Source organism: Schistocerca gregaria, chromosome 1 (assembly GCF_023897955.1).
Source record: "Schistocerca gregaria isolate iqSchGreg1 chromosome 1, iqSchGreg1.2, whole genome shotgun sequence".
In the NCBI taxonomy this organism is placed as follows: domain Eukaryota; kingdom Metazoa; phylum Arthropoda; class Insecta; order Orthoptera; family Acrididae; genus Schistocerca; species Schistocerca gregaria.
The window spans coordinates 149702123-149717611 of NC_064920.1; the positions used below are offsets into that span (position 1 = coordinate 149702123).

Below are 15489 nucleotides of genomic sequence, written 5' to 3' on the forward strand. Positions count from 1 at the left end.
TTTGTATGCCCCAGTGTGGCTCACTGATATTGTGGTCAGAGGATAATAGGTTTTTGCGTTTTGTGAAGTGCGTATTTCTACGTCTATGAGCAATTACTGCAAATTAACAGTTTTCGCATAACTCTGAATCTTATTAAAGTCCGCATGGACATTTGTGAAGCTTTTTTCGTATGTAACTGCATTATACACTGCTGGAAGAAAAAATGTAACACGCTCAAGGTCATTTTATTAAGTGAAGTGACAGATTGATCATCATTCTACATCTACATCTACATGACTACTCTGCAATTCACATTTAAGTGCTTGGCAGAGGGTTCATCGAACCACAATCATACTATCTCTCTACTATTCCACTCCCGAACAGCGCGCGGGAAAAACGAACACCTAAACCTTTCTGTTCGAGCTCTGATTTCTCTTATTTTATTTTGATGATCATTCCTACCTATGTACGTTGGGCTCAACAAAATATTTTCGCATTCGGAAGAGAAAGTTGGTGACTGAAATTTCGTTAAAAGGTCTCGCCGCGACGAAAAACGTCTTTGCTGTAATGACTTCCATCCCAACTCGTGTATCATATCTGCCACACTCTCTCCCCTATAACGCGATAATACAAAACGAGCTGCCCTTTTTTGCACCCTTTCGATGTCCTCCGCCAATCCCACTTGGTAAGGATCCCACACCGCGCAGCAATATTCTAACAGAGGACGAACGAGTGTAGTGTAAGCTGTCTCTTTAGTGGACTTGTTGCATCTTCTAAGTGTCCTGCCAATGAAACGCAACCTTTGACTCGCCTTCCCCACAATATTATCAATGTGGTCCTTCCAACTGAAGTTGTTCGTAATTTTAACACCCAGGTACTTAGTTGAATTGACAGCCTTGAGAATTGTACTATTTATCGAGTAATCGAATTCCAACGGATTTCTTTTGGAACTCATGTGGATCATCTCACACTTTTCGTTATTTAGCGTCAACTGCCACCTGACACACCATACAGCAATCTTTTCTAAATCGCTTTGCAACTGATACTGGTCTTCGGATGACCTTACTAGACGGTAAATTACAGCATCATCTGCGAACAATCTAAGAGAACTGCTCAGATTGTCACCCAGGTCATTTATATAGATCAGGAACAGCAGAGGTCCCAGGACACTTCCCTGGGGAACACCTGATACCACTTCAGTTTTACTCGATGATTTGCCGTCTATTACTACGAACTGCGATCTTCCTGACAGGAAATCACGAATCCAGTCGCACAACTGAGACGATACCCCATAGGTCCACAGCTTGATTAGATTGTAGGAGTATATGATAACAAATTCAGTCCAAACTGAACATACATGTTACAGTGCATGGTTCACAAACAGTGGCATCAATACACAGTTTATGCCCCTTGGCGCCAAGGCAGGCGTGTGTGGTCACATGCAAGCGATCATAAACGGCTGAATGGCATCCTGAGACAGATCGTCCCAAGCGTTTTGCGCCTTTTGTTCCAATTCGCAATGGTTCTTGCCGGCCCTGGAGAACGAGTAAGTTCCCGCTTCATCATGTCCCATACGTGTTTAAAAGATTTGATGATCTTGCTGGCCACTTGTGCAACAGTAACGTCGCGTTTATAATGCTACTCCTGTTAAAGGAATTATATTTGACCGTGACTTTGTAGTAACAGCTAAGGTATCGGATTAAATTTAGTTTCTGGAAAGACTTCTACTGACAGCAAGCAGTAGCAACATAAACAGGAATCACAACACTGCTCTATTATACTAAAGTAAATAGTAATTACGTAAAAGGAAATGGTCCCAAGTCTAATTAGGCAAAGTTGTTCCAAGTACTAGCACCGTTCACAAAGAAAGTTTGGTATTTACTGCGTGTTATTCACTTTCACTAAGACATTTTCACCATTGAATATCGCTATTAGAGACGCTAGAACCTACTGTTAGTTATTGTTTATAGACGATGATGAAACGCCTTAGAAAAGAAAGGCATCCTCACGCCATTTCTCCAAATAAATTGCAATTATCGTTATTATTTTATGTTATTCTTTTTGATGTTTTATATAGGTGTTTGGATAATTTTCGGGTTATGTGTATTATATTTTGATTTTCTTTATGTTCACCACATATTAGAAACAAAACCGAACTGATTTCATTATTACTTTGTATCTCATTCCACAATTTGGTAAATTCAGGGGCAGAGAAAAAGTGTAAATATTTTGACCTGTGTTAGCAGTCGTGGCTTGGAAGAAGCTTTAGCTCTTAATCCAGACGCACGAAAAATTGCATTTCTGTCAGACAGTCCTTAACGTTGATGTATGAACTCATTTTTAAAAGTTCCTCGAGGCATGAATTTCCGATGTCTTGGCTAACCGCGGACCCGTTACTACTCCGGCGCTGACTTCGTTGCTCCCCGGGCTCTTAAAAGCCATGAATGATGCTTAACTGACACTAAGCAGCGCGCAACTTCCCTGCAGAGGCCCGTTAATTATTTAAAACAGGTCCGCTTCGCGACCGTATTTGGTACCCCAAGCGCCGGGGGCAGCCCTTTTTCGCGGCGGCCGATGGCCATATGGTTTAATCAGCCCGACGGCACCGGCCGATGCAGTTTTTGACGGCTGCAATCTAAATTACTATCGATACGTCGCAGCGAAAAGAACAAAGAAAAATCAATTTCGTCTTGCAAACGTGATAGTGAAACAGAAACAAATAGGCGACGAACATCTTAACCGGTTACCGTAACGGGTTGTGGGCCACCGAATACCTTTTGTTCCACCGGCAGCGCTCGATTTGGTCCTGCTGCTCAGCCGTCTTCTTCCTTTTTCCCGCGCGTCGGTCGATTTTTGTCTGCCGCGCCGCCGCAGGTTGCACTATAGGTCAGTGACTAGCAGGTTAACGCGCGGCCCGTCCAGATGGCAGCACCGACGGGGGCCCGTGAGCGCGGCGACAGGCAGAGGTCTCTACTAGTAGTAGTACACCGCCGTTGACAGAAGTCCGTTGGCTTGTGTGCGGGATGTTCGTCTGCTAGCGCGCGGCCCGGCTACATCCGAGGATGTTCGCTAATCAGGTGAGGCAACACAGCGGAGGGAACAGCTGCAGACTCGTCGGCTGCTGTCTGGCCGACGCACCGGCAGCAGATGCGCCGCTTCGCGGCACAAACACGAAAATCTGTTTTGTTTTAGTTTACGCTCGCAGCGTCGATTCCGCTTATCTCTGTCGTGTCGCACGAGTGAAACGAATAAAACGAGCACCGCACGAGTCTGACTCCCAAGTGTAAGTGACGCGACGCGTGCGCCGACGTACTATAGAAAGGACTTTGAGCTGTGTCAAGATTTCAAACGTTTAAAGAGTGTCCTAAAATAATGAAGTTGGTTAACGGTCTACCCGTATCAAAGATAAGCAGTTGCGGAGCTCAGCTGGGCGACTTTCGTCAGGTCAGAGAGCTGTAAACACAGAGCGTAGAAAGCCAGCTGTTAATTGCATGTTTGAAAGTACCGCCGAACGTGCTATCCATTGTTACGTAGTTTCAACTAAATGAAGCGTCCATGCTGCAATATGAACACCGCGATGATTATAAGCAAGCATTTACATTCTTGTACAGACACAGCAGTGCAATAAATTCCTAAGTGAATTATAGGAAAAACCGAACTGTGGTAATATTTGTCGCAATAATTTTTAATTGAGAGTTGTAGGTCAACCGCTATATATGTACCGCTTGTATGAAATTTAAATTCGCATGATATCGTGATATGGCCAGTATTAAGTTATGCTGGAGTCCAAAATTTCTGCTCATGAAAAAAATGTTTATTACACAATTAAAAAGGATTCCCTATGTAGAACCAACGTTTTTAACCACACTCATTTTCTTAGTATTACGTAGGTTTCGAACATGAAAAACTACATCGTGTATAATAAAATTTGCAAAATATGGACAAAAGTGTATATTTCGTAAAACGTTTACAGTATTGTTAAACTTGTACAATGTTTCTTCAATAACCAGCGGGATATATATTCATTATTATTTAGTTTTTAAACTTTATTTTACATATATGAGTGTAGTTTAATATAGGAAAAGAATTGTTCGTTTCTCTGTTATCATGTTTGCTCTAACATATCTTATTAACCAACAGACAATACTATTTTCAGGTTTTTCTTCCTTTATTACGCTCTTGGAACGGTGTAATAAACGAAATAAGCTATCGTTTAAACAAATGACGTCCACTACTAATTCCTCAACGAGTGTAATTTACAACAGTCGCGTCTTTGAGTAGCCTCTGCGTCATTGCGTGGCGGATGGTCGCGAATGTGATTTCCACATTTTCTTTGCGCTCTTTGTGCAGCCAAATTTGTCGTCCACGCAGCAGTAAATCATGATTCTGAAAGGAACTTTGTTTATTCCCAATTCAAAGTCTCAACCTTCTTCGGAATACCACTCCATGTACATTTCAGGTGTTATTAAACAAATGCCTACCCAATCCACTTTCGGCTCCCGGAAAAAAGAGCTATTTTCATCTCTAAAAAGGAAAATCAAATATATAAAAATGATAAATACGTTGAAACAAGAATTTATTTTAAGTAGCACAAAAAATAGTAAGCTAAGGCAGGAATTTTTGTAATGCCCAACCACTTATAGCGTAAGCATAAAAGCTCTCGGGTAACTGTCATTGCAAGTCGTGTTGCAATTTAACATCTAGTTTCTTGTTAAATGCACTTTAGCTTCCGATTACAGTTTTATCCACTGATGATAATTCCCCAATAGAGGTGAATCTTTTTTCAGACAGCATTAAGTGTGCTGTATCAAAGTTTTAATCGAATGAGAAGTCACGGTCGTCAAGAATATGGGAAGCGCTACAATAAACAGCATAATTATGTCATAGTATTGCATTATATTTTTTTGAGCTTCCGTCTGTGTGCAAATGAATGAACGCGTTTTATATTGTTTCATCGTATAAATTTCGCCTCAGTTTATTACAAAGTATCTTACGAGCAGTTCAGGATGTGCAGGGCGACAGCATTAAAAAATCCATGTTTTCGTAGTTTAAAAGTAATCACCAGCGCAGTTATAAGCTCTAAATCGCAACATTAAATTTAATGGGCAGTGGACGTAGACAGCATGATTCATCAACAAACATTTAAACAGCTTATAATTTTCGTTTACTTCTTGACACAGTCACTTTTTTGTGAAACGCTCACAACAGGATTCAGTCACATTGGCCATCGTCAGATGCTCAGAACGGCATTTAGTTTAACACGTGGATATTTTAGGCGTTGAGAACAACTATAAGGACCCTAAGCACGCCCTAATATATATTGAGATTGTAGCATGTGTGCATACTCCTGACAACTGTTGAGTGAACCAATTCTATTTATATCTGTTACCCCACACTCTACATACGAACATCCACGAAAAGCTGTATCACCAATTTCTCGGATATTCATTTCCATAAGGACCCCAAGCACAAAGTATATTTTTGTTGCTCTGCACTGCTCAATTTCTACCCAGGGTTGACAACATAATTTAATGTCTACATCATTCACGTAGTAGTAATACTTAATAATCGGAGGTGTATTGGCTGTTTTATCTGAAACTCAGGCCCGCAGATGTGCTTAATGAGGACCGTGCTGAATAGGTCATAACTGCGTGTGTGGTGAATTTTGTATCTGGCCTTTATGTTGTGATTCTAGTTTCACATTAATTACAAACTTTACAAGTATCAAAAGGCAATATTTCCTCTAACCTATATAAGGAAATTCTGTGAATTGACATTAACAATTAATGTAATGTTTATTAACATAAAGTGGGTACATTATTTTTTGTAGGAAGTATAGGATACTGAGACCTGGCTAAAAAACAATTCAGGCTTATGAGATTGGTGGTTTCTCTGTAAATATGATTTTCACAAACATGTAGTTTCCTCAGAACTTTGTTCTGTGCTTCGGACGCTTATGGTTCTCAGTGCCTCATTCATTCACTAACCGCTGCTCCTAGCATCTGACGACGGCCAATGTGCCTGAAACAGATCGTGGCTGTGTCATGAGAAAGTGGATGAGTCAACAAATAAAAATTATAAAAAGTCCATCACTGTTTCCGTAAACGATTTTTTTTTTTTCAAATTTAAATAGCTTGTCAGACGATGTTAACAGGCATTGTGTTTCATACCGGTGATTCGCGAGCTTATGATGGTTAGCTTATTTTATTTTTTTATTGATGATTTGCTTAAACTGCAAGATTGGGATCATTAGGTTCTCTATTACAACTAACCAATCTTTGTGTGTACGTTACATTATGCTCTTTATGAGATGCATGTCTCCGCCATAAATTACAGTATATACTGCTTTCTAGTGAATGTGAGAATGAACTGAACTGATTTTGTGTTTTGTATAATGTGAGCATAGTAAGTAAATCTTTGCAGCTGAGATTAGTCATAATTATCTGCCCGTTGAATACGCTACGGAATACAGTGATTTCTTTCTGGCCTCTGCATTTTTCCTTCCTTATCTTTGAGACACTCAAAGCTAGCTTCGCCTTTCCTGTAGTTTATTGCAAAGATACCCTTCTTAACGATCGCAGGTCATCTGACGCCTAAGACTTCAGGTCACTGGGGGACTCGTAAAACGTTCGTGCACCCGGTAGTAATGAGCAGTAATTCTAAGAGCAGTAAACACACACCAGCTTTCGGGCTGTCCTGGCTGGTTTAGACTTTCAGCGATTAAGTCGCTTCAGTCTGCACATTTTTTGATCAGCTGTAAGATTTTTTTTGTACGCTGGTGTTTCAAAAATTTAATGACTTTCTCTAAAATTCCACTGTTTTCGCCTATCAGTTCAAACCCGTTATAGAAGATGACACGTCGAACATGTGCTTAGCGTTTCTCTGTGGCGATAAAGACGTCTTTCGCTTGAAATCTTGAACGGTACTTGTGTAGACAATATATTACACCAATGTCCCGTAAACAATAATAATCTAAGGTCTTTGAGGTCTAGACATTTGAGTGAAGAGAAACGACAAGTCAAGCATCGGGAAAGATTACACTGAGTAATAATTTATACAGTCCGACAAGATGTCAAAAGTATTTCACGGAAATATTCTACATCAATAGAACTCACGTGATTATAGCAATCTAGCTACAAATAGATAGTTGACAATTTTCTGGCTGTGCAGTACGGGCATCGATTCCAACTAGATGTAAGTATATATACAAATTGACCTTTATGTACTACTTTTATAAACGTAAGTAGATTCACCAAATGTTAACATCTACAGGTTTATTTTACAATGGCGACATAGCCGAAACAAGCTTGTAGTGAAGAAGAAACGTTACTACTGCAGGCTACTTGGGATTATTCATTATAAAATGAAACAATGGAAGTATATTTTCCGGAAATGATGCCCCACAGCTCTTGTACATTTGAAAATGTCACGTTATCCCCTTGAACTGCCGGTAAAACACATTATTTATACAGTCAGTTTCAGCTGTCCGACCATCATCAGGTTCATAAAAGCATTTACCGCATCACGTTAGCGAAATGTAAAATCGCCATCGTCATATGAGAAAACGAACTCTCGTCATATCGTAATGGCATGATATGATGCTAACAGTGACAGTGTATCAATCACGGTTTTATCAGCTGACGACAACGATCCTATATTTCGGCTAACATGCTGCTATGAATGGTCAGACGACGGAAAGTGACTGTATAAATGAAGCATTTTGTCAGCAGCCCAAGGTGGTAATATGACATTTTTCAAAAACAGTCGAAGTTCTATACAAAGACTCGCCCTAATGCGCCACAGCAAAGAGTCCCTTAGTAATGCGGGCTGTATCGATAACTTTGTGTCGAGGTAGCATAGCCTAGGTTTAATGTCTGCACTACGAATATAAAGCAGCAGCGATTTCTACTTCCTGTCCCTCTATTTTTTGTGATTGCCGTATGTTTCTCAAAGCTCGGCGAATGCATTACTTTCAGATTTTGAGGCTAAGTCTTACTATTATTTGGTGACTCTAAACTCGATGGCTAGCAAGCTGCTTGATACTCTTAGCACTTCGTTCCCGTCAGTAGACGTTGCATTTTTGATGTGCGACTAATACACACTGTCATTCGGTGCCGACTAAATGTTCATTGCATTCTGACTAACATTTACAGTCGCGCCACTAACTGCAGTAAAGTTGTTAGAATGTGACAATTGGAGATCCCCAAGGCGTCGAGAAAGACATTCATCAGCTATCGTTCGTATCAAGCTGCGACAAGGAAAGTAGCGCAACTCGAAGAACGGCAATGTGTGTTGTGTTCACGAAAGTGCACAAAAAATGTAATGGAACTTACTGCCAGCAATACATGATTTTGAAACTTGAAGGAAGCTTATGCTGTTTCAGTATAAGTTTTATAGAATTAATTCTTTAAATCGTGTTTCCTCAAGTATTGCATTTTTGAGTTATTTCATTGTTCTTGCCGCGTGCGATATATGTTGTAAGATTAATATTTGTTTTTAATTTTTATCAACTTATCTTTACAAAATGATTATATTTTTGCGACACAAGCGATAGTAAAATATAAAGAGACCTGAATGATTGTGAAACAAACGTAAACACAGCCTAAACTCATGAATGAAATGACGTAAGTTACAATATTTTCACAAACAAATACACTCAAAAATGTTTACAGTTGCAGCTTATCCCCTGAGAGTAAAAGAATAAAACGCGGTATTTCACATAACAAGCATTTATTTCTGTTTGTGACTGTTCTTGTGATAGGTACCTTCTTTGACACGCAACGATTTTGCACGGAATCTAAAAGACTGCACGTTCTTGCACTTTTCTCGACTTCTCAACTTAAAAATGTCTGTTTAATGCAAGTACGTCTTCTTCAAGAGATGTCCGTTTTGAAGTTTCTGATGTTTGTAGTTCCGGCGTGCAACACTTGACGAATTTCTTTTTCTTTCTTTGAGTCGGCAAATTGTCTTACTGCTTTGTCGTTTTATTATCACGTCTGTGCGGTAGTTTTCAGTTACAGTTATGCTGTTTTACATGGGCCGTTACATAATTCCATACCAGTTTCCAGTTAATGTATTCATAAAATGATTTGGATCAATTTTGTAGTGAACGTTACTGTGTAGGTACGCGACGTCTTTCTGCAGTAAGTCATGTTCTCTGTGCTATCCATTACATGTACTTAAAAAAGAAATGGTATTCTTCAGTAAAATACCAGTCGATTACGAGACAGTCCTAGCTAAACAACCCTGTAACGTGATGTTTCATAACTCTTGTAGTCTTTAGGAAGCCTGAAGAACAAAAAATTTGGTGTCTTCATCATTCCTGCAATTTAGTGCGTTACGTACGCTCCCTTTTCTGCAAATCACGTTACAAAACAATATCATTTGCATTATTGGATATCGTTTTCAACAGTAATTGACTGCTCGTTTGGCGCGCAGCTGTCGCCGTGTATAACAAACATGAGCAGGAGTCTCGTGACTGTATATGTGAGAACGCATCAGTAAAGATGTCGTTCGGTTTTGATATTCGAAAGTAATTTATTCTCACTAACATAGGCAACCCATAATGGGTGCATTTTACAGAAAGAATGGAAGAAGACAGCATTCTTTTCATGAATATTGTTTCTTGAAATGTCCTGTAATACTTAGTATATTTCGTTCGCCTTAGAACCAATACTGGAAGCAATTTTCCATTTTGATCTTGCTGTCTGAGAAACAATATCAGCTTCCAGCGGCGGAGAAAATCGCTGGCTGTATATTTTTTGTTTTACTTAATGGAATAAAAAGCAGGTGGATATGGGCATTGAGGCGTTAACTGCATGTTTTCTTCGTCAAGTAATCAAATAATACGCTGTGTGATGACTGGCATTGTCATGATGAACAATGATGACCTTTTTGCAGTTTTTCATGGCTTCATTGACGTCCTTTGTGCGAGTCAGCATTAACTGGACAAACCTCAGACGGCTGTGGCATACCAAACGACTGTCGCCTGCCATACGTTCCGACAGTCCTTTGGTTGTCATTCGCTGCACCCTTAGAGCACAGCGGTACATCGACGATACTCTGCGCCACGTTTTGTTGTCCTTCATGGCACTGCCTTTAGCTGGTCTCGTAATACCTACTACGAGACCAGCTAAAGGCACTGCTATATTTATAACACGAAGGCTACTGGATTGGAGCAGTTTAGGCCTGAAGATGATGTAGTGTAACGTCGAAACTGGTTGCCTAGAAATAAACCTATACAACGGCGATTGGTATTGTTTTTATTGAACATTGAACAGCCGTAGTCCTATACTCTACCAGAAGATGGAGTCTCATTCATTGAGCGGTCCTGCTATGAAATGAAATGACACCAGACCATCACTTGTGCTTGGCTGCCCATATTGCGGGCAACAAAGTGGTTTCTAACCCCTGTCTGGGGCGTCTCCCAGACTAGGAATGTTGATGTAAACTTAGGCTTCCGCGGACGTTGTTGCAGTCAATAAAATGCTTCTGGGTTTCAGGCCGCATTGTCAGCTCTAAAATTCCGACGTTTCGGCGACTGATGGGGAAAAAAAAAAGGATATGGTTCAATTCAAATGGCTCCGACACTATGGAACTTAACTTCTGAGGTCATCAATCCCCTAGAACTTAGAACTACTTAAACCTAACTAACCTATGGATATCACACACATCCATGACCGAGGCAGGATTCGAACCTAGAACCGCACGGCCACCGCGGCCAGCAACTGTTGTAAGACGCCTTCCTTAGGATGTACTGCTAACTGATAATTGACAATGCGGCCTTAAACCCAGAAAATTTTTATTGACTTGGAATGTTGATACTTCTAAAAATAACGGGAATCCGCTATATCGATATATTAAACATGTCGCAGTCGCCCCCTGTATGTCAATATAAATTATCGATATATCGATTAAGAAATACTGACCTATTGGCTTATAAAAATATCGGCTGCTCGTTGAAAATGTACTGCCGGTTTTAGAGTTGTTTAGGTATTGATTTATTATTAGATATTCTGTACATCAACAAATTAGCAGCCTGCCTATGCCCCTTAGAGCAGACAGAAAAACACTGAGCTGAAAGAGAAACACTTAATTTGAAAATTTTGTAAGTTAATAATGGGACATTGTGCAGATGAAAACCTTGTATTACAATACTTTTTTGGCTGACTGTTGTGAGTTTAGCTAACAACTGTGTACATAGTGCATTGTCATGCAATATTTCATTTCAAGTAACCTCTCACACCTTCTTTTCTTAATTTGTCATTGGATTCACGTTGAAATAAACTTTTTTTCACGCTGATGTAGGAAAATGGCGTCGTGAAGCTAAACGTTGCAGTTTCTGTCGATAGCGTCGACCGACGATTACGTCTCCATTTACCCTCACGCGTCGCCACCCGCTGAAAAGACCAGTGTCGTCATTTAGATTGTTGTTCATGATTTTCAGTATCTGTTTTTGAAGAATGCCGATGTGGAGAAATAGTACAGTAGTTGCCTTAAAAATTGATTTTTTTAACGCGTCTGGCGTGCTGTTTCTTCACATTGGAAATCTTGTTATTCCATTTACAATGTCATCACGCAGTGCAATCGGACCACTCGTTTTGTGCCACTTATACTTGCTTCACATAGTCAACTCGTTTTGTGCCACGTATACTTGCTTCACATAGTCAAACACAAAGACTGGACGTGATGAAATCCTCAAAAAGTAGTAAGACTCCTTACGCAGTGAAAGTAAAATTATGTCCTACTACAATTTCAAAAGAAAATTTCAAATATTTACCGAAAACTGAGAAAAAAATATAATATAATACAGGGTGATTCAAAAAGAATACCACAACTTTAAAAATGTGTATTTAATGAAAGAAACGTAATATAACCTTCTGTTACACATCATTACAAAGAGTATTTAAAAAGGTTTTTTTTCACTCAAAAACGAGTTCAGAGATGTTCAATATGGCCCCCTCCAGACAGTCGAGCAATATCAACCCGATACTCCAACTCGTTCCACACACTCTGTAGCATATCAGGCGTAACAGTTTGGATAGCTGCTGTTATTTCTCGTTTCAAATCATCAATGGTGGCTGGGAGAGGTGGCCGAAACACCATATCCTTAACATACACCCATAAGAAAAAACCGCAGGGGGTAAGATCAGGGCTTCTTGGAGGCTGTCACGGGCTGCAGACAGTGCTTGAACCAATTTCAGACGATAAGGTTTCATAACTAACCTTTTTCGTAGGACTCTCCATACAGTTGATTGTGTAATTTGCAGCTCTCTGCTAGCTCTGCGGGTCGATTTTCCTGGGCTGCGAACAAATGCTTGCTGGATGCGTGCTACATTTTCATCACTCGTTCTCGGCCGTCCAGAACTTTTCCCTTTGCACAAACACCCATTCTCTGTAAACTGTTCATACCAACGTTTAATACACCACCTATCAGGAGGTTTAACACCATACTTCGTTCGAAATGCACGCTGAACAACTGTCGTCGATTCACTTCTGCCGTACTCAATAACACAAAAAAGCTTTCTGTTGAGCGGTCGCCATCTTAGCATCAACTGACGCTGACGCCTAGTCAACAGCGCCTCAAGCGAACAAATGTACAACTAAATGAAACTTAATAGCTCCCTTAATGCGCCGACAGATAGTGCTTAGCTCTGCCTTTTGTCGTTGCAGAGTTTTAAATTCCTAAAGTTGTGGAATTCTTTTTGAATCACCCTGTATAACACAAAATAAAAATATCGGTACTCAGTATTGCAATTTTGGTATCGACATTGCGATATACAGACCAACTCGTCGTTATACATCGATACTTCCCGTGGGAGTATCGATTTATAGGTATATCGATATTTTATCAACAACCCTACTCTAGACACGTTCTGCTGCTCATCGGGGCCCAGTTCGAAGCGGAACTTTTCATGACGACAATTCTGCCCCAATAAATGATATTCCAGACCGAAGACGTGTCTGGAGACTCCTCGGACATGTCAGTATTTTCAAAAAAAGAAAACCTTTAGTTGGGTATTCTAAAGCAAAACCCTGCACACTGCACACTGCACTAACTGAGCAGAGTAGCTGCATAGCCTAGAATCAAGATAATTGTCGTACATGTCAATATTGTGACGGGTTACCTTTGTTTGAAGTCCATTTTCTGCCGTAAATATGCCTGGTACGAAATTTTGTTACAAATATATATATATATATATATATATATATATATATATATATATATATAATCTTCGTTGTGGTCTTTTTATATTACAGTGGTATTACTTTTTTATGACATTTCTATGAGGTACTTTCAGAGGCAGGTAAGTACACAGTTCATTTCGCAGGTAGTAGTCGGTCTGTACTGAACTTTTGCCATCCTAGCAGCGGACTCCACACACTTTAGTTTCGCAGAACAACACATCTGACTCACTTCAACCGTTAGGATGCGATCAAAAGGTCGCAAGCGGGCGCAGCGATTTTAACATTCCACGATGCCTCCTTTCACTTTTGACGCATCTTTTTGTACACGAAGGTGCGAAGTCATGGTACACCGACTGGGTCAGGAGGTTCAAAGGCTGAAGGAAGAGGAGAGTCTAGCAGCTGCAATAGCTCTTCACGGAATAATATCATGTTGTATTTACAGCTGTCATTTGGTTAAGGAACACACCACCTCTCATCAACCAGAATGCTAACACAAACTGTACAGGGCGATTCAAAAGGTTGCGCATAAATTTAAGTAGCTAAGAGAGGAGTCGAAATACAACTTTGGAACAGGAACTAACGGTCTTGAACGAAAGAATATGAGATTGCCGTTAGAACTGACTGCTACTTTGTTTTCCGTATCTGAAAGAACACAAGCACAATGTTAAAGCTAGACGAAAGAACACAAAAGACAATCAAATGAATGAGAATGTGAGCAGACTGGTACACTACAGGTATACTACAGTGTCCTCTACATAGTGATAACAGGGGTGACAATGTTGTAGATATGTAACTTTGTATAAAGAAGTCTTGATTTCTGGCCATCTATAAACAAAACAGAGAACGAAATTTACCAGAGATCTTCTGTGATTCAGATCACAAAGAGATACAAATAAATGTTAAGCCCTTCCTGGGTTGCTTCAGTCATACAGGGTGCATGCATGTCTGAAGGTCGTTGTAATGTGAAGACACAACAGTGTATAAATATAGACATTACAAACATAAGGCATTACAACCATAGCCTCGACGGGCTAAAATGACAGTATTGGCTGTCCCTCTGCGGGAATCAACAAAGTGTGCGAGCGTAAAGGTTATGGACTCGCGTGACCGAAGTTTGGGCCAATCATAGAGGCGTGCTCGGATAACCGAAGCGCTTCGGCCATCAAAGTTTAGATTTTCGGCGGTTTTTCTAACTTGCAAATACGAAAATATATCCACAACACCCGAAGTCGGGACACTTGAGACAAGCCGAGATGTAGACTAACCAAAACGAAAGATAGCTTCCGAATAAAAATGTTAAGTGCATAACCAAATAATGTTTAATACCTGCATTACAAAGCAAAAATTTTGAGTGACTTAAAAATACATTCATTATAGTCGACGAATGAATTCCTTTGTTGTTACCGAACAACGATTACTAGCTTGCATTTCCGTGCTGTTATACTAGCAAAAATTCTGATATTATACTTGCAATATTATTGTCATATCTATTATCATTATTGAAGATCCTGATGCAGTGACCCCATTCCAAGCTAGTCAGCGTTAATTTCAATGACGATAACAGTAAATGAAAATTACCAGGCCGATTTCCTTCCCTATTCCTTCTAATCTGTCTCTAATGACCTCGTTGTCGACGGGATATCGAAGCCAATTCTTCCTTCCTAACGTTTCCTCTCCTGTTGCAAGAGACACCATTAAAGTTAGTTCAAATGACTGGTCTAAGCGGGAAATCTGGGTTCGAGCACCGTTCTAGCACAGATTGTTCATTTGTCACAAACAGCAAAATGCGAAAATATTTCGTAAGCCGTACAGTGTACTGCGAAGTGTAGAGGGTGAGGCCTATAAAACTCATCATCGACACCCTTTCAGTGGTTGTTCAGAGACGTCCTTAGGTATAGGCCTAAGGGACCCACGGACTCCAGCGGCTCGTACAGAGTAATAACGTAATTGTGATTTATTCGGTTTGTTACCGCAATCATCCTTGTTTATGTCAAAATACCTTCACAACATTGAAGAAGCCTGTAATATGCAGAAAATCAAAACGAAAAACATACAACACAGACTGATGCTACAACCATCAGACGAAACACATACTTCTTTCAGAGCGTTTCAGTCTCTTCTGTCAATGTACAGTACAGCACGCAGCAAAAGCAGACGTTTCCCTCAGAGGTATTGTTCAAAATTTCTACCAACAAGATCATTGTAGAGCGTACAGCGACACACCATCGACTATCTGACACATTCAAGAGTTCCGGGAGTTTGGGGTACTACTTCCGCGACTCCTAATCCTAGCAACCAGCTCCATATGAATATCGTCAGGT

The 15489-nt window shown here is 40.1% G+C and overlaps 1 protein-coding gene across 2 annotated transcripts in view; it reads left to right on the forward strand.

Moving 5' to 3' along the window:
• Positions 1-2973: 2973 nt before the first annotated feature.
• Positions 2974-15489, forward strand: part of LOC126335000 (uncharacterized) — a 912695-nt gene continuing 900179 nt past the window's right edge. For both annotated transcript variants that reach the window (XM_049997826.1, XM_049997835.1), the window contains exon 1: positions 2974-3057. In XM_049997826.1, coding sequence (XP_049853783.1) covers positions 3043-3057 — 15 coding nt within the window. In that variant the 5' untranslated portion in view covers positions 2974-3042. The remainder of the gene's footprint in view (positions 3058-15489) is intronic.